Consider the following 20,889-nt stretch of genomic DNA (forward strand, 5'->3'; position numbering starts at 1 on the left):
CACTTTTTTCTCATGTAAATAGTGGAATGTGAAGGTGCAAGTCTTCAAGCTATAAAATGCAGACTGCAAAGGAGATACACTAAAATCCTTCTGTATTAGCACCCCATCCACTTTTCTCAAGGATAGATGGCAACATTTGCAGGCAAACACTTATTTAATGAAGTGAACAAATAACATAAATACCAGAATATTAAAACTGAATTGGTAGAATTCACACAACCATTGATTGTAGAAACAATGACCCGAATGAGAATACACAAATCACTTTAAAGGAATAATTTCAAAGATGAGGAATTAGATTTTTTGTAAAATACTACAAATATTCACTAGTTATAAAGTTATAAACCACACCACACACAAAATTGCAACCCATTTGGGCACCATTTAAGCATCCTCTTGTGTCGCTATGAAATTACACACATTATAATCATTTGTAGCTCAAAGGAAAACTGCAATTTCTTACCAAGTAATCATCAGCCTTGATACCAAAAAGTTCTCTGAAATAGCGGAAGGCAAGAGGTGCATATGTCTTAAATCTGAAGTCAGGGTAATGATGAGCAGGTGTGAGATTGCTTCCTTCACTGAAAAGAGAAACAAAAATTAACCTAACCAAACCAAATTATTACTGAACAAGTTTTAGCTATTTCCTTCCTGCAGCTAGTAAAGCTTCCTTAACCAGTCATTGGTCTTCTGATACAGGAGTCATAAATGCACTCATAACCTCCTTATCATCACTAATCAGTGTAATAGAAACCTCTGTGAGAGAGTACTGCCAGCAAATGCCTTTCTCCTGTCTTAAAGGAAATTACTATTTTCACTACTCATATGCATGTGCATGAAGATCAGGTTTAAACTAATGATACAGTTTCTGATGTCCCTACAAGATATTCCAGTCCTTTCTGACATGGGAAGGGTCACCTCCACCTCATGTGAGCTCTTGTGAAAAGTTTATAAGTCAACACAGCAAAACTACTTCACACTAGCATGATAACTTGAATTGGTAAGGAAAGAAATCAGACAGATACTATTAAGGGCAGCTGTGGTGGATTGGAAAATTCTGCCCAACATTAAATTTGCCAGACCAGCTCATTCGGAAGCAAATGAAAGCTGTATTTACAAGCAAAACTACAACCTACAATGGAATGTAATGAATATGTACAAAATATACAGTAGTTACAATATTTACAGGTGTTCACAATTAATAAACAGCACAAGAACCCCCTTGGCCAAACACCAGGGGAGCTACTACAGGGAGCTTCAGCCTCCCTGCCTCCTTCTTACCCCTCTGTATACAAAGGGACAAGAGAGAAGAGGAGAGAAGTTGTTTTATTAATACCAACCACAACAAAAGTGATGTAGTCAAGGTCAGTAAAGCCAGGGAAAGCATCAGCCAGAGCAAAAAACATTAAAAGAGAGAGAAATTATTTACCCAACTAATTCTTATGGTAGATTACTCTCCAATAGGATTGTTTAGAACTATCATTATTTTCCTTTTTACAGCCAGTGGTGATTTATATACATTCTACTGCTTTCTGTTCAAGATCTGTGAAAAATTTTAAAGGCACAGCCTAAAAATACCACAATCCACCCCTTCTAAACTATTCCATTGGTTGCTAATACTATCCATCTTATCTAAAACAATATCTACATTAGTGAGTAAATAAAGTTCATAGTCCATATTTTCAGATTATCTTTTATTCTGGCTATCTCAGATGTGGATTATTTAAAAGTTCAAAGAGCAGGAAATGAGAAAACAGTTTGTCTCTTTGCAGATGAAACGCAGAAGTAAAGGAACAGGGACTCTCAGATGACTCAGGGCTTTCAGGGGTTGTGCACTGTAGATTCCTCATGGACTCTTCCTTGGGTGCAATGTTGTATCTGTACTACATACTCTAAATTTAAACTCCCTCAGCTAAAGTTAGATTTCTTTGTGGAACACACTGAATTTCACCATTCTCTTCCATTATCCAGTAAGTGTGACCAGGGCCTTGGATAGGTTTAGCCTCTTCTGAAGGCGAAAATAGCCAAACAGTTTTCCCTAAAAGATTCTTTCCTCAAATAACAGGAACTTTATCATCTTCTACCTTTTGTAACAAATCTGATTGTGCAGGTCCAGCTCGATTTACAGAATCTCTACTGTTTACCAACAAGATTACATGTGCTAGATGTTTCTCCCAGTTTTTCAAAGATCCACTCCCCAGGGCTTTCAGAGTGGTTTTCAGCAAACCTTCGTAATGTTCAATCTTTCCTGCAGGTGGTGCATACTAGGGAACGTGGTATATCCACTTGATGCTGTGCTCTTTGGCCCAGGTTTTTACAAGATTATTTTTGAAATGAGTTCCGTTGTCTTATTCAATTATCTCTGGAGTACCCTGTCTCCACAGCATTTGTCTTTCCAGACCAAGAATGGTGTTATATGCATGAGGAAACAGATAAGTTTCCAACCATCCAGTGCTTGCCTCTACCATAGCACGTATTGTTTACCAGATTGAGAATGAGGTAGAGTGACGTAGTCAATCTGCCAGGCTTCACCATACTTGTACTTGGACCGTCGGTCACCGTACCACAAGGGCTTGATCTGCTTTGCCTGATTAATAGCAGCACAAATGTCACAGTCATGGATGACTTGTGTGATAGCATCCATGGAAATGTCAATGGATCTGTCACGAGCCCATCGGTAGGTTGCATCTCTGCCTTGATGTCCTGACAAGTCATGAGCCCACCAAGTTAAAAGAGCTCACCTTGGTGTTTCCAGTCAAGACCAAGATTAGGATTTGTGTCTACTTGAGAAACTTTTGCAGCTAGATCTGCCTGATGGTTGTGTTGTTGTTCCTCAGTAGCTTTGCTCTTAGGAATGTGAGCATCAATGTGTCTCACTTTCACTGGGATTCTCTCAATGTGAGCAGCAATGTCTTGCCACAGGTCTGCAGCCCAGATTTGCTTTCCTTTTCTCTGCCAAGCGTTCTTTCTGCAATCCTTTAGCCAACCCCACAAAGCATTGGCCACCATCCCTGAATCAGTATAGAGATAAATCATTGGCCATCTCTCACGTTTAGCTACATTGAAAGCTAGCTGGACATCTTTTACCTCTGCGAATTGACTGGATATTCCACCTCTTGCCTCTGCAACTCTGTGTATTGGACTGCACACTGCAGGCTTCCATCTCCACTTGTTTCCAACCAGACAACAGGAACTGTTTGTGAACACAGCGTATTTCTTTTCACCATCAGAAAGATCACTGTAAGGAGGAGCTTCCTCAGCACAAGTTACTCTCTCCTCTGGACGTTTTGTATAGTCAGTGCCTTCTGGCCAATTTGTGATCATTTCCACCAGACCAGGTCTCTCAGGGTTTCACCTTTGACCTCTCTGTGTTATCAGAGCCATCCACTTAGACCATGTGGCATCTGTTGCATGATGTGGTGAAGAACCTTTACCTTTGAACATCCCATTCAAAACTGGTTATCTGGGAGCTAGAAGCAGTTGTGACTCAGTTCCAAGTACTTCAGAAGCAGCTTTTACTCCTTCATAAGCAGCTAGTATCTCTTTTCCAATTGGAGTATAATTTGCCTCTGAGCCTTTGTAGCCACAACTCCAGAAACCAAGAGGACGTCCATGTGTCTTCATCTGGAGCTCTCTGCCATAAGCACCAGGTCGGACCATTGTCACTTGCAGCTGTGTACAGAATGTTCCTAATGTCTGGATCAGTTCAAACAGGTCCCAAACCCATTGCATGGACTACTTCTCACTTTATCTGCTCAAGGATAAAGTTGTTGCTGAGGACCCCACTGGAAACTGTTTCTCTTTTGAGTCACATCATAAATAGGTTTCACAATCTGACTGTATCCAGGAATGTACAGGCTCCAGAATCCAACTGTACCTTAGAAACGCAGAGTTTCTTTCTTGTTGACATGGTGGAGACTCTGTTTATCACATCCATTGGGATGTGACGGCGACCATCTTGCCACCGCACTCCCAGAAACTGGATTTCTCTGGCAGGTCCTTTCACCTTGTCTCGCTTAATGGCAAAACCATCTTGCAAGAGAATGTCAATGATTTTGTTACATTTCTCGAAGACTTCTTCATCAGTCTCACCCCAGACGATGATGTCATCGATGAACTGAATGTGTTCTGGAGCTCCACCTTTCTCCAAAGCATCATGGATCACTGCATGACAGGTGCTCGAACTGTGAACCCCGCCTTGGGCCAAGCGATTGAATGTGTACTGGATGCCCCTCCAGATAAAGGCAAACTGAGGTCTGAATTCCTCTGCCATGGGAATAGAGAAGAAAGCATTAGCAATGTCTGTGGTAGCATACCATTTGGCCTGCTTGGATTCCAGCTCATATTGGAGTTCCATCATGTCTGGACCAGCTGCACTCATGGGTGTAGTTACTTCATTCAAGGCATGGAAATCGACTGTGAGATGCCATTCTCCATTCTGCTTTCTCACAGGCCAGATTGGACTGTTGAAAGGTGAATGAGTTTTGCTGATGACCTTCTGGCCTTCCAGTTGATGAACCAAGTTGTGAATGGGCACCAAAGAGTCACGGTTGGTTCTGTATTGTCTGTGATGCACAGTTTGAGGAGCAACCGGCAGCTTTACATCCTCTATCTCATGTTGTCCCACAACTGCAGACTCACCTGAAAGGTCAGGTCTAATAGACAACTTCAATTTTCCTCCATCAATTTCTATAGTTGCTGTTCCAAAATCCCATTTGTAACCCTTAGGGTCTTTGAAACGCCCTTCTCTTAGAAAGTCAATTCTAGAAATACAAGGTGCATTAGGACCTGTTACAATAGTATGTTTCTTCCACTGTTTCCCAGTTAAACTTATGTCAACCTGCATTTTAGTCAACTCTTGAGATCCAGCAGTGATTCCTAAAATAGTTGTAGGCTCTGATCCTTGATAATTTGATGGTATTGTGGTGCACTGAGCTCCTGTGTCAACCAAGTCCCTGTACTTCTGAAATTTTGAAGTGCCAGGCCACTGAATGTATACATCCCCAGAGATTCTGTTATTTCCATTATTGCTTTCCTCCCCCTGGTGGGAGGCAGGGCACCCACAATTATGGGGATTACATCCATATGTACAGTTGACACAGTGCCTAGTGTTAGTGTTAGAATCACTGTTGGAGCAATTAGAGTTGTTCTGGGAAACTGAGAAAGTAACAGCTACCCTTCTGGTATTGCTACCTTGGGCTGTGTCACTCTGCAGCTCCCACAATCCCCTGAAAAGAGCAGAAATTAGCTGACCATCCACCTGCTCATTTTTTCACCAAACTGGTCACACAGAGTTACCCAAATACTCCCACGTGATTGCCTCTGTTGTCTGTTTTGGTTTGGCCTAGTTTTAAATGGCCTTCTAGGAGGTCATCTGTTTCTGACAGATGAAACTTGTACCCATTTGGAATAAGAAGAATTGAGATCATCCCCCTTTGCCAATCTGGATATGGAGTTTTTAAATTCCTCCTTCTGTTCTTTCATGCAATTTTCCATCTTTCCAGTTAGAGTTTCAATGGCTGAGACCAAAGAAACATGTGTGAGACTATCCTCCAATTGCCTCATTTGGTCAGTGAAATAGCCGACAGTAGGAGGCGCTCCACCATAATTTCTTGCCACAATTCTGCTTGCCAGAATTGTAGCATACTTAGGAGGACAAGTTTAATGAACTTCCTGGCGAGACCTGTTCCCACAGGAATTTCATCAGGGTTCAGTGTATCATGAATTCCATAAATTATTTGTCTCACAGCAAACTCTCTCAAACACTTGATTCCCTCATCTCTCATATCCTGTGAGGGCTCCATGGGAGGTCATCCCTGGATGGATATCTCATTAGCACAGCCAATAGGAGGTATGCCCACAAAGAAACTCTACCAAGGCAACTACCTAAATGTTTGTCACTTCTGCTATCTTTTGCAAGAGTTCCCAGCAGAGTGGCTGACTTGTCACCTACCATTAAAGCAGGAGCTCCTGTGTCATAGCATCTCCCCAACCAGCTCATTATTGGCTCAGTGTCTCCTCTAATGTAACCCTTTTTTACATGCCTAATTTCCTGCCAGGGTGCATTAGCTGAATGTATATCATCCTTATAAAATTCATCATCCTCATCATCCTCATCCTGCTGTCCCCCATGTTGAAAGCCTCTCCTTAAGTTCAGAAGCACCTCCTTTGGTTCCTGATCCAATAGGATGCACACTTTGTTTTGCATCTCCATCATCCATTGGTGGCTTCACTATGTTAGCTAGATCTTTAAGACAGACTTTCTCTTTTTCATCACTATTACCGTCAGCAATTTTCTTGGTTTGACTTCTGGTCTGCATTTGAGAAGAAGTCCCCAGCAAGGGGTCATCTAACACTGGTTTGTTTTTCTTTACCTTTGCTTTATGCAGAGGACTTGGACCTGGATCAGAAGGATCCTTGTCCTCAGGCTTCTTGTCCAGAGTAGCAACCAATTTTACTGGTGCTGCGTGGGAGTTCACAGCAGAAGCAGAAAGGATTGGCACAGAAACAGTGTCACTGTGCACTCTTTGGGACCCTGCTGCCACCACTGGACTCAGGTGCGGTGGAAGTCTCTCTGCCGTGGTAACGGCCAGTGCCTGTGAAGCTGTTGCTGCCGCCATTACGGGTGCTGGCGTGGGATCTGCTGCCACCAGCAATGCCACCACTGCTTGCTGCTGGGCAGGGGCTGATGTGAACTGATGGCTCACCCCCACTTCACTTTTTTTTTGCTGGCGCTGCTGTGGTTTGTCCCTGCCTGTATTGGTAGGGGTTTAGCTTGCTGTGGTGGAGTATGTGCCAGAGGTACCCATATTACGTCTTTATTCCATATTTCTGGATCAGTGGGAAATGGGGGGTCTGGGGCTTCTCTTTTGCTTTCTAAAGGCGTAGCAACCATGCACTTTTTTGCATGCCGCTTCTGTCTTCTCCCTCCTCCCTCGCTATGATCCAAACATGTTTCTTTGTCAAGTCTCCGCTCCCTACTGCTGCCTGTAGAAAGGGTAAACACCTGCCTAGTCTTACAACTTTCTCTCCAAAAAGCTATAGCCAACCCTAATATAACAACTTAAAGACAGCAAATTCAAGCACAGAAGACAAGTCATTGTAGGAGTCCAATCACTTAAGTAACTCACAGTCATGGGGACTGTGAACTCCAGAAATTCAGATTGAATATGTACCAGAAAATTACCGTGTTACACATGACCAATAAGACCAAGGCAATAATCACCAAGACCCCCAAACACTGCCTTCACTGAGCTCCACAGCTTCATTTTGGCTTCCTCAGTCTGAGCAGTAATATATCAACCAAGCAATGCCCCATGTTGGGTGCCAATTAATTTTGTAATGTGGTGGGTTGGAAAATTCCCCCAACATTAAATTTGCCAGACCAGCTCATTCAGAAGTGGGGCATTGAAAGAATCCCGGTGAAAGGAAGCAAATGAAAGCTGTATTTACAAGCAAAACTACAACCTACAATGGAATGCAATGAATATGTACAAAATATACAGTAGTTACAATATTTACAAGTGTTTACAATTAATAAACAGCACAAGAACCCCCTTGGCCAAACACCAGGAGAGCTACAACAGCTTCAGCCTCCCCTCCTCCTTCTTACCCCTCTGTATACAAAGGGACAAGAGAGAAGAGGAGAGAAGTTGTTTTATTAATACCAACCACAACAAAAGTTATGCAGTCAAGGTCAGTAAAGCCAGGGGAAGCATCAGCCAGAGCAAAAGAAATTAAAAGAGAGAGAAATTATTTACCCAACTAATTCTTATGGTAGATTACTCTCCAATAGGATTGTTTAGAACTACCATTATTTTCCTTTTTACAGCCAGTGGTGATTTATATACATTCTACTGCTTTCTGTTCAAGATCTGTGAAAAATTTTAAAGGCACAGCCTAAAAATACCACAGCAGCACAACACAGAGGGCAGAACTGTGCAGCCAGAACAGTGGGAATGAAGCAGGACTACATATGTTTTCTGGGGCCAGCAAACATTGCCTGGCTCAGCCTCATTTATGAGGCAGTAACCTCAGTATTAGTTTCTTCTACAGTTAGCCTGCAGTTATGATATCTCTTTCTTACTTGCTGGTGCAGTCCAGAGTTGGGGTGCTGCTCTGGCTTTGGTGAGTTCAGAGTGGTTTTCTTTTTGTTTGCCTGTCGCATTGTGCATTTTACCCTAACTCAATCTAACTACAGCTAGCTTAATTACCATGTTGGTTAGATAGAAACACAGGGAACTGACCCTTAGCAGAATTCTGGAATACACTATTCACCTATAATGCAAGATACGGATTCAAAATAGAAGAGACACAAAGACTACTAGAGTGACCAAGCTAGATGAGAGTCTTTCTTAAAGGAGAAAATAAATATAAAAAAAAAAAAATTAAAAATGCAGACCCCTTTGAATCTCTTCTTTGTTTCACATTTACCATCTCACTGTGTTTTTAGGCTGCAGCTGTTATGCATCTTGAGATCAATACTACATGATTTAAGCTAACGGAAGAGGTCGGAAGCAAAATGTTGCCAGAATTTAAAAGTATATTAGGCTGCCAGAATGTAAAATATTGCCTGTGGATTCATTTATGATGGAAAATAAAAGCAGGTTTTCAAGCATAATAGTAACATTTTATGCTATGACTTCAACACAAACCAGAACAGCTTTAGGACAGTCTGATCAGTCTCTGTGTGGTTGTGTCGGTGTGAGCTGAAATTCCCCCCCCCACCGACAATAACCAGGCTAGCCCAGTCTGGAAGCAAATGAAAAGCTGTATTTACAAGCAGAGTCTAAAATCTACAATGATCTACAGTGGTTTGATAGAAGAGCACAAAATCCAAGACTTGTCACAGTGGTTGAAATCAGCTTTTCCAACACTTGTTTACTTATTTACCCTAACTAAATCATTCAGAATGCATCATGTGCCTATGCACTTGCCAATAAGAATACGAAAAGTGTAAAAAACCAAACCAAACCAAACCAAAAAACAAACAAAATAGTCTGCAAAAAATCCTGCAAAAGCTAAGTTAAGCATCATTAAAATATTTTAAAGCTTTGGTCTTTTACACTTAACACTTGTCTGTAACAGGTTAAAATGAACTGACAGGTTAACCTGTCCATTTTCCCCAACACAAAAGTGAGGGAAAAGAAACACACACACAAAAAAACCTCTCTGAGTTGAGAAAAGGAGAATGAGATAAGGTACGAGTTTACTGATTACATGAAAAAAAAACAAAAAACCCAAAAACCAACGAAAAAAAACCCCAACCACCAGTGCACAATTACCTTAGCTTATTTGCAGAAAAAGCACAGCAGAAAGCAAAAGCAAACAGAAGCAAGCAAGTTAAAAACCCAAGCCAGGAGATACTCACCCCATCCCTCCCTGTCTTGCTGCCATCCCAATGGAAGACACCCAACATCCAAAAACCCGGAACCCAAACCCAACAACCAGACCAGGAAACCTCTCATGTTACAATCTGAACTTCAAGTCCCATAATACTTTGCTCCAGCCAGCACTTTCATTTTGAAGCTGGCATGAGGCAGGATGGTTTTGAATAACAATTACTACATTTTGAATAACAACCATAACATTGTCATATGAACATCACCTTCCACTAATAACAATACAATGAAGGAACTATAATCCAACCCACCCATCTTCTTCTCTCAGCATATTGCCAAAACCCAGCAGAACTGAACCACTGTAAATGAAACAGAGTTAGCTGGTGAACAGGCTCCACAAGTCTGCATATTCTGGATTCCTGAAAAGGAGATGAAAGAAGAAAAAAAAAACCTTATTTCTGTCTGGAAACCACAAATAAAAAGAGGGTTGCGGATGATTCAAAGTGCATACAAAGACATTAGAATACTGTTGCTTCTTGGAGTGCTAGACCATAGAGTTAACATCTAGTGAAGGCTGTGTGAATCCAATGAACTTGTCTGATCATTTTGTAATCTAGTTCATCACAACTCCAAAGTACTAAAATCAAATCCACATGCATTTGTTCCATTATATGGTTAAAAACCAAAAACAGGCTGAAGGTGGTAGTTTTTCTTTACAGTTATGATTCACTAGTGCTTTTTCTTATGTGGTCTTTCAGCTGCTCAGAACACTGCCAGTCTTGTCTGACATTAGGTTTTATACAGCTGGATGCATCCCTTTGACCTTTTGTATAATATGAGAATGCCACAAAGAGAGGTAATATATAGCTACGCTGGAATCTGGGAGCAAATTCTTAAATGCATTTGCTGTAAGACGCAGACAAGAACAGAACGGAGTGATCTCTGCTGAACCATCACATCATTGTAAAGGAAGATTATTCATCTAAACTTTATTAAGAAGTCCTATCTTTCAGTACATAAATACCTTTAGAAATCTGCTTCACACAGCCATAACTCAAAAAGTTTCTTTTGTGAAAGCATGTTCTTACTACATCAGAACATGTAATGGTTTTGGAACTTCACCCAGCTGTAATGAAGATAGGTTTGCTAAGATGGTGAAATGTTATAAGTGCACATGGAGTAAACTGACCAATGCTGGGTCTGCAGATTGACAGTAATGCACAAGTGGAAACTGAGCACTTGATGCATATATATTGAGACCTTGATTAGACATAAAAATTTTTCACCTTCCACCATATGGTTTCTCCCCCAATTTTATTGGTGCATTTTACAGATGCATTTTACTCTGGCCGGATTAAAGTATATACACTAAGCAATACATATAACAATCTTTTAATCAGGCTAGGGAGTTTCATGGAAATTATGTCTTTTAAGATGATGAAGAAAAAATCTTGTGATCTCTTGGCAAAAAGACAACCTGTAAAACGAAGGTTTGGATATAATAGAAATGTATTGTGTTTAAAAAAAATGATGATACAACCGTAGTTTTTCTGTCAGATAATTTAGTGCCCAGGTCTACTAGAAAAAAGAAAGAAAAGAAAAACAACAACAGCAGAAACAACAAAATCACAACAAAAGTAAACTAAAGACTTTTAATGACAAATTTGATTCTGGCAATCTTGAGGAATTCAAGACCGTATATGTGTTTTGACAAAAAACATAGGCTTTGAAAGATTAGGAAACAACTGTAACTTATGAAGTATTTTAATAACTTTAGCTGTAGCACCATAAAAAAAGCAATAGATTGGTAGGTAGCATTACTGTGCACCTTAATCATGATTTAAAGTGTAGGTGCTGCAATATAAATTTAAAAATGAACTAAAACTAATTATATTTTCAATGGCTAACCCAGTGGCTTAAAAAATTTTTGCTAAAGAAGACACTCAGATATGTGTTTCTTTGCAGCTTTTCTTTACTATGGCCTCACCCTGACAGGGCTCACTCAGGAGATAGGTGTGCTATGGGAAGGGGCAGAGAAGACTAGCTGCAGTCTTTCTAGCAATCCTTCATTGCAAAGCAATGTTAATAGGCTCTGATAGAACTGTTAACAAAAGAAATAATCACACTGTAGTAATGGGCCCATGTATATAGCCTTGCATATACTGTAAGAAGAGTGAAGTGGAGGAACACCTCAGTACTCTCATGTGAAAGCAACTTCTTTAATATCTTAAAATAAATAAATAAATAAATAAATAAAAAATTTAATGCCCCAAATACTAAGTACTAAGAATATCCAATCTGTGTGTCACTGTTCCTGGATACAGCTTATCTTTTACAATACATCAAAATGTGCTGAAATTCTGCAAACTGTACCAGATAAATATATACTGATGATTCAGGTTTATTTGTTTCCTATGTGTCCTTTCAAGACAACAATTGCTTCCCACATGATAGAAACAGGTGTTAACTGTACAAACAGGTGTGTGCTTGGTTTTCTGACAGTGTGGGATAAAGTCCAGTGGAAATATCCTTTGTTTCTCACTGTACATTCTCATATACTTTTGGTTACTATGTACTATCCTAACAAGTCCCCTCCAAGACAGCTTTGAAATAAAACTGTGAATAGTAAGTATCTTCAAAACAAGTCAAGCAGATCACATCTGTGTATCAGTTGAATATACAGACATTTTCTTATGATAATGATATGATTTTTTCACATGCAACTAGAGATGCCATTATAGCAAGGGATATCAGAGTACTTTAGAAACAGTTTGTCTACATAACCAGACAAGTATTCAGGCTGTCACTGTTTTACTGAAAAATTGACAGTGGCAGAAGTAACTAAAACTAGTAATGAACATGGTTTCATTTCTTTTGTAATGAACATGGTTTTGATTTTCTTGGCATAGCATCCCCATTTAAAATACTAGTTGTTTTGCAAATAGAAATTACTTCCCTCTAAGAGTGTAATTACTCTGCTCACAAACCAGAAAAAGTGTGTCAAAACTGGGGCCATCCTGTGCATCTCTGCAATCAAAACACCAAAGGAGAACAGCAGCACCTTATCACAGACCTTAGGCCACTTTCTTATCTCTCTTGTGAGACTCCTCAACTAGAAATAGGATGGGACAAATTACACAACAACTAAGACTTAGAGCGCACTTTTGAGTACCATTCACACTGAGTCTGCAGAATATTCTGTAGTTCTTTAGTTACAAAGACATTGCTTAACCCATCAGGTAATCTACGATACAGGTTTGCCATAAAGATATTTCCAAGGCCAAGTGTCAGTTTTCCTCTTCTAAATCAAACCTCAAAAAGATACCAGGAAATGGTACACTTCAGTTTTAGACATAGGGTCTAAAAAGATTGGTTAAAATGTGTCCAAAGCTTTACTTTTTTTAATACTTTTCCACTACTTATTCAGACTGTCATCCAAATGCTATCATAGTGAAGCTTTTGACATTAAATAGCAGAAAGCAATGAATAGTATTTCATTAACATCACTAGAAACCAATTTGTAATTGAAGCAGACATCTGTAGGGTGCAGGGTGCATACTTGTCAACAGTATCTAACAGACTTAGTAGTTAAATTAGAAACCATAGCAAATATTCTCAATATGCAAAGTCTAGACTCTGGAAAGAAAGTGCATTAGCAAGGGAAGAGCTTGCTGCAAAAAGGTCAAAGTCCCAGCTGTATTTAGCAGCAGCATCCATCTAAGAAAAACAGAGATGGAGCCTGAAACATACTGCCTCACTCAAAATGCTTTTAATATATGAAGATGTATATTACAAACAAGTTAGGTGGCAGAATGGGGAAAACCTTCTGTTCAGCTTGTCAAACACCACCATGGAAAACATACCAATTTAGTACATGTCTGCTGGAATAGTGAGCTGTTCACATTTTTATCTCACAGACAGCTGCATGGCCCAGCACCCAGCTTGAGCCACCACTCCTTGACAAAGCTAGGCTTGTTAGCTCAGTAGTGAGCCCTTCTAGCTATGGCCACATTACCTGAAGCAAGCTCCACACTTTAATCAAACATCGCTGTAACCAGATTATGTAAATGATTGATGTGGAGACAAAATGTGCCACCAAGGAAAGAACAAATTCCAACCAAGGAAGTTGGGGCACAGAGCGTAACATAGGAAGGGGACAATATGCCCCACAGAGCTGAGTCATAGGACAGAGTGTAGAGAGCACAGGCAGGATGCACAATCTTCCCACAGAACCTTCCTGCACCACTTCAGCAACTCCATTGTTAGATTTCCAAAGCAGTGTTTATAGTTCCCCCTGTGGTCTCATGCTGTTCAGGGAGGTAGGCAAAGACTTCAGACACTGTATTCTCAGAATCCTCTGGGACACTGAATTTGTTTCTCAGTGCAAGGAGCACATTTGCATGGTGCCATTTAAAGTCAGTCTGGACAGTGGTTCTCAGTGAACTCCTTTATAGCTGTGCTTGATAATACCTTACTGAGTTCCCCAAAGCAACATGGTGTACACTCCTGATCAGCTTGAAGAGAAAGCAAAGAAGGTGATGCCACCCTATGAAGCAGAAAAGACGCTTTTTCATCCCCTTCACCGCTGCAATGTACAAATAGAAGCAAACACCTTTGCAATTCAAATCCACCCACTGGACTGAGATACCTGTATTTCAGTCAAAGTCACTTCCTGAAATAAATACCTAAATGAATCTGGGCTAAACAACCAAAAATTTAACCCAATTATAAAGTAAATCTGCACCAGGCATAACTGATGCTCCCACAACAAGAAAGGCAGTTAGCTTTAGGTCTGAACTGACCCCTCTTTTTCACTTGGCATTTTTCTCCCTCCTTCGTGAATCCTGAATATTGCTGGAAGTGTTTTGCTGTGGTTACCAAAGCCAGAAGTACAGGCAGTGTTGAGGTTTACTTCAAGGGCTGAGAGATATGCAGAGACTATTTAACTTTTCAACTTATAAACATATGTTAACTACTTTCCCCTAACAGTAAAAGGGTACAGATAACACTGTTTTGCTTGCTGGCAACTAGACTGCTGTTTCATTGCATTTCTACTACCCCAGGACTATTGTGTCACTGCTGCCATAATGGTGCTTCTGTTGCTGTCAAAGCAGAAGGTGTGCCTACAGCGCTGCAAAACGTTTGTATGCTCAGTTTTCCTCCACACCAAAATGAGAGAATGATGCAGGGAAAGCATAGGAAGAAGGTAGAACAGGACATCTGGAAAGAGGCAGATTGCTGTGAATTGGCCACAATGAAGATGAAGTTCAACTAATAGCCTGCTTGGTGTTGCAGCTGAATTACGCATGGCCAAAGCAAGTGGAAAAAGGCTGTTCTTTCTTTGGTGTCTGCCTTAAGTAGTGCATTTGCTGCACTGTCAGGTTATCCTCCAGCTGTGGGCATCTGGCAGAAAGCTTATTTAACCTCAACTCAGTCCAGGATGATTTCAGGTAGAGGTCAACCCACTGTATGTGCTGGTGAAACTAATTTCAAATAATTGGTTTCAATGCAGACCAGCCCAAAGGGGAGGAGGGAAAGCCACTAAAGTAATGACTTCACACACAGGTACTGTCCTAGGAAATAAGTGAAGTGCACCTGAGGTACAACTTGAGGGCACAGCCCTGTCTGGAAAGAACATGCAACTTTTTCTTTTTAGCTCTGACTAGGGTAAACCTGCAGATATGACTCAGAAGTGATCCATGTAATGCCATTACGAAAGATTCAATGTCCTCAGCATCCTCAACTGGCAAGAAAGAAGCTTGTATCATTATGTGCAATCCTAAATTATTACAGTTTATACAATCTAATATTTTACACTGAAACTATTTTACATAAATGAATGTGCATGTTATATTGAGACACAGGAAAGATTAGAAATTTGATATTTCTGTGCATTAGCATAAGAAAACAAGTCCTGGTGTGAAGAGATTGCTACGGTTAGTCAATTTTTAGTTTCACAGAGGTTATCAGCAAGTGATGTTTATAGGAAAGCTCTCTATTAGAGCCAAGATGACTCACTACACTATAGTATATACTTGCTAGTTAATAAAAACAACTATACTGCTCTGGCCACTTTCATTTGTCTAATTGTCCTCATATGATTTATCTACTTATAGGCAACTGTCTAGGAAGATGATGCTAAAGCTTTTATGTTGATATAAACAGGCTATTCTATTCCTTCTACCTTTGGTTTCTTTATAAATGAAAAGGGATGTCTCCCAGCTTTCTCATAAAACCAAACAAACTTATCAGGGAAATCTCATTTATGAGATACATACATGTAAGTTTCACAGGAGGGAAGACATTATGCAATCTGTGGCTGTTTAGGCTGGGTGCCTCCCAAAAAAAAAAAAAAAAAAGCCACAGAGTTGAGACCTCTAGTGGCTAGAGTTCCCAGCCTAGTGGGTGGACACAGGAAATAGTGTATATTTACCTATAAATCCTGCACCCTTATAAATGTGGCTGCAAAGTTATTGTCTCCCTCTTTCTTCCCTCTCTGCTCCCGTGGGAGAGAGATGCTCTCTTATCTGGTAACTGTGGGGGAGTATCCCAGGCCTCTTTGGCCTGAGGAATTTTTTTTCCTGTGCAATCTTGGCCTGTTCAGACCTAATGCCAGCGTAAAAAAAGGGGGGGGGGGGAGGGGGGGGCACTTCAGGCCTGACCAGCCTGAAACCATCCTAGCAATGTGGGGGAAGAAAGAGCCCTGAGGTTTTTTTGGTGAACCCCAGGTGGGGAGAAGGGAAGTGTTGGGTTGTGTGTTGTGTTTAGACTGGGGATTTCTTTGAACTTTATATGCTTTACTGTGCTCACCACTATGCTTTGTAGTTTTTGTATGTGGCAGTTTAGGCTGGGTGCCCCCTGCCACTGCTACATGAGATACACCTCTGCTGTCTCATCCAATAGGGGTGGACACAGGAAACGACGTATTTCTACCCATAAATCCTGCGCCCTATAAGGCCATCTGCAGAGTCATTCTCTGCCTCTTTCTTCCCTCTCTGCTCCCACGGGAGATGTCCTCTCTTATCGGGTAATGCCGGAGGAGTATCCTCAAGGCCTCTTAGGCCTGTCTAGGCCTAATGCCAGGAGGAGAATGGAGGGGGGGGCAGTCTCAGACCTGGCCAGCCTGAGACTTGCCTAGCAGCGGGAGGGGGAAGAAAGAGCCCTGGGGGGTTTGGGTTTACCCTCAGGTGGGAGAAGGGAAGGATTGGGAAGCCTTTGGGAATTCTGTGAGGGGTTCTGTATGCTTTGGGATACTCTTTGTCACTATGCTTTGTAGTTTGTAGTTCTCTGTAGCTTCACCAACTGCTTTTCCATTTAAACTTTCCATCACTCTCCAATCCGTTTGTGTGAGTCTCATTCTTTTGTCCCTTTCGGGGCAAGAGAGTATCTCTGTCTGACCCCAAACCAGCACATTGTAGTATATTAATTGCTTTTCCATTTAAACTCTCCATTACTCCCCAATCCATTTGTGTTAGCATTATTCTCTTGGCCCTTTTGGAGCAATAAAGCAAATCTATCTTGCTCTAAACTAGGACAGCAATCCTATGGAATACAAACTATTTTATTTTACTTGTTCCTTTAAAACTATGTTGAAAAAATAGAGACCAATTGAAAAAAATAAAAAAGGCCTACCTAGTAAAACAGATTTAGCATATGTGTTTCATTTAATTTCCATGAACACAGGGTTGGTATCACAGTGAGACAACTACAGAAGCCTCCACCACTATCACAGTCACACATTTCACAAATGCAATGGCTCACTCCCTCTCACTCCATTCTTCAGAACAAGAAAAGCTTTGTTATGTGATATGCAAATTTCTCAGCTGTAATTTGATTTTTTTTCAAAACAACCAACATTTTCTGTTTACAGTATATGAAAACACATGCATATTGCTTATTTCTCTATATTTACCTACTCTACCAGAAGACAAGTACAAAAGTGCGCACAAACCTTGTAGTTATCTCCAGAACAAGGACATGAATACCCTTGTTTACTAGGGACTAAAGAACACAGGATAAAGTATATCCCACTTCAGAGGAAAACAGGATTCAAATTAAGTAAATTTACTCAAGGAGAGATCAACTTTAAAGTGTTTGCAGTTTTTTTGTTTTAACTTTGTTTTAGTGACAAAAGTAATTTTTAAAGACTGTAAATGATTATGAAGTCTGTGAGGTTGAATTCAAGTTGCACATGAACAAAACTGTGTCGGTGTGAGCTGAAATTCCCCCCCCACCAACAATAACCAGGCTAGCCCAGTCTGGAAGCAAATGAAAAGCTGTATTTACAAGCAGAGTCTAAAATCTACAATGAAATGCAATGAATATGTACAAATATACAAAATTCACAACATTCACAAATATATACAATCAACAGAAAAGCACAACCGATCTCCCTTTGCTTCCCCCCAAGGGGACCCTCCCAAAGGGGCCTCTCTCTCCCAGGAGCTTCCCCCCCAGACCCCCTGGACAGAGAAGCAGAGTTAGTTAAGCAGAAAGTTGTTAACTTAGCTGCCAAGGTCAGTGTGTTATCTTCAGCCAGAAGAGAAGAAGAAACAGCAGCCAGACAGCCCAGCAACTGCCCCCACTGCCGAACGCAGAATGTGCAGAGTGCCTACTTTGTTTTGGGTAATAGTTCTTAAACATTTCTATCTATCCAATGGAAGTGTTTAGAACAATCGTTATTTTGCTTTCTTACACCCAATAGTGACTTATTTACATTCTTTCACTTTCTCTGTTCTGAACTTTGCAAGGAAAAATTAAAAAGACAGTTTCAAACCATCACAGTCCACCCCTTCTAAACAATTCCATTGGCTGCTACTATCATTTATCTAATCTAAAATAATATCTACAACAATAGGTGAATAAAGACCATAGTCCATTCCGGCTATCTCGGATGTAGATGATTCAAAAGAGTCAAATCACAGGAAAAACAGCAAACAGCTTGTTTCCTCGCAGATGGAGCGAAGAAAGGAACAGGGACTCTCAGGTGACTCAGGGCTCTCAGGGTTCGTGCACCGTAGATCTCATGAACTCTCCTCTTGGGCGCGATGCTGTATCTGTGCAACACTCTGAATTTAACCTCTCTCAGCCAAAGTTAGATTTCTTTGTGGAATGCACTGAATTTCACCATTTTCTTGCATCACCCAATAGGTGTGACCAGGACCTTCAGCAGAAACCACCCCTCGGACAGGTTTGGCCTCTCCTGAAGGAGAAAATACCCAAACAGTTTTGCCTAACAGATTCTTTTCTCTGATAACAGGAACTCTATCACCTTCTTCCTTTCGCAACAAATCTGATTGGGCAGGTCCAGCTCGATTCACTGAACCTCTACTATTCACCAACCAGGTTGCTTGTGCTAAATGTTTCTCCCAGTTTTTCAAAGATCCACCCCCCATGGCTTTGAGAGTGGTTTTCAGCAAACCGTTGTAGCGTTCGATCTTCCCTGCAGCTGGTGCATAGTAGGGAATGTGGAATATCCACTCGATGCCGTGCTCTTTGGCCCAGTTTTTTACAAGATTGTTCTTGAAATGAGTTCCGTTGTCCGACTCAATCCTCTCTGGAGTTCCGTGTCTCCACAGGATTTGTCTTTCCAGACCAAGAATGGTGTTACGTGCAGTTGCATGAGGAACTGGATAAGTTTCCAGCCATCCAGTGCTTGCCTCTACCATAGTCAGCACATACTGCTTACCAGATGGAGAACGAGGTAGAGTGATGTAGTCAATCTGCCAGGCTTCACCATACTTGTACTTGGACCATCGGTCACCGTACCACAAGGGCTTGATCCGCTTTGCCTGCTTAATAGCAGCACAAATGTCACAGTCATGGATGACTTGTGTGATAGCATCCATGGAAATGTCAATGGATCTGTCACGAGCCCATCGGTAGGTTGCATCTCTGCCTTGATGTCCTGATGAGTCATGGGCCCACCGAGCTAAGAACAGCTCACCTCGGTGTTTCCAGTCAAGATCAGGATCAGGATCAGAGTTTGTGTCCACCTGGGAAACTCTTGCAGCTAGATCTGCCTGATGGTTGTGTTGTTGTTCCTCAGTAGCTTTGCTCTTAGGAATGTGAGCATCGATGTGTCTCACTTTCACTGGGATTCTCTCAATGCGAGCAGCAATGTCTTGCCACAGATCTGCAGCCCAGATTGGCTTTCCTTTCCTCTGCCAGCCATTCTTCTTCCAGTCTTTCAGCCAACCCCACAAGGCATTGGCTACCATCCACGAGTCGGTGTAGAGATAAAGCTTTGGCCATCTCTCATGTTCAGCTACGTTAAGAGCTAGCTGGACAGCTTTTACCTCTGCAAATTGACTGGATTCTCCTTCTCCATCTCTCGCTTCTGCAACTCTGCGCGTTGGACTCCACACTGCAGATTTCCATCTCCACTTGTTCCCAACCAGACGACAGGAACCGTCTGTGAACAAAGCATATCTCTTTTCATCATCAGACAGATCACTGTAAGGAGGAGCTTCCTCAGCACGAGCTACTCTCTCCTCTGGAGGTTTAGCACAGCTTGTGCCTTCTGGCCAGTTTGTGATCACCTCCACCAAACCAGGCCTTTCGAGATTTCCCATTCGAGCTCTCTGTGTTATCAGAGCCATCCACTTAGACCAGGTAGCATCTGTTGCATGATGTGGTGAAGAACCTTTGCCTTTGAACATCCAATTCAGAACTGGCAATCTAGGAGCTAGAAGAAGTTGTGACTCAGTTCCGATCACTTCAGAAGCAGCTTTCACTCCTTCATAAGCAGCTAAAATCTCTTTCTCTGTTGGAGTGTAGTTTGCCTCTGAGCCTCTGTAGCCACGACCCCAGAAACCAAGAGGACGTCCTCGTGTCTCCCCTGGAGCTCTTTGCCATAAGCACCAGGTTGGACCATTGTCACTCGCGGCCGTGTACAGAATGTTCTTAATGTCTGGACCAGTTCGGACAGGTCCCAGACCCATCGCTTGGACTACCTCTCACTTGATCTGGTCAAAGGCTGCTTGTTGCTCAGGACCCCATTGGAAACTGTTTCTCTTTCGAGTCACATCATAGAGAGGTTTCACAATCTGACTGTATCCAGGAATGTGCAGTCTCCAAAATCCCACTATGCCTAAGAAACGCAGAGTTTCTTTCTTGTTGATGGGATTTGCCATGGTGGAGACTCTGTTTATCACATCCATTGGGATGTGACGGCGACCATCTTGCCACCGCACTCCCAGAAACTGGATTTCTCTGGCAGGTCCTTTCACCTTGTCTCGCTTGATAGCGAAACCAGCTTGCAAGAGAATGTCAATGATTTTGTTACCTTTCTCGAAGACTTCTTCAGCAGTCTCACCCCAGACGATGATGTCATCGATGAACTGAATGTGTTCTGGAGCTCCACCTTTCTCCAAAGCATCATGGATCACTGCATGGCAGATGGTTGAACTGTGAATCCACCCCTGGGGCAAACGATTGAATGTGTACTGAATGCCTCTCCAGGGGAAAGCAAACTGAGGCCTGCATTCCTTTGCTATGGGAATAGAGAAGAAAGCATTAGCAATGTCTATGGTAGCATACCATTTGG

General features: G+C 41.6%; 1 protein-coding gene across 1 annotated transcript in view; it reads right to left on the reverse strand.

Moving 5' to 3' along the window:
* Window positions 1-20,889, reverse strand: part of PIP5K1B (phosphatidylinositol-4-phosphate 5-kinase type 1 beta) — a 90,873-nt gene that overhangs the window by 45,774 nt on the left and 24,210 nt on the right. The window contains exon 3 of the mRNA XM_054397583.1: window positions 464-581. Within this exon, the coding sequence (XP_054253558.1) occupies window positions 464-581 (118 nt within the window). The remainder of the gene's footprint in view (window positions 1-463; window positions 582-20,889) is intronic.

The sequence above is a fragment of the Indicator indicator genome, chromosome Z (genome assembly GCF_027791375.1).
Source record: "Indicator indicator isolate 239-I01 chromosome Z, UM_Iind_1.1, whole genome shotgun sequence".
Classification (NCBI taxonomy): domain Eukaryota; kingdom Metazoa; phylum Chordata; class Aves; order Piciformes; family Indicatoridae; genus Indicator; species Indicator indicator.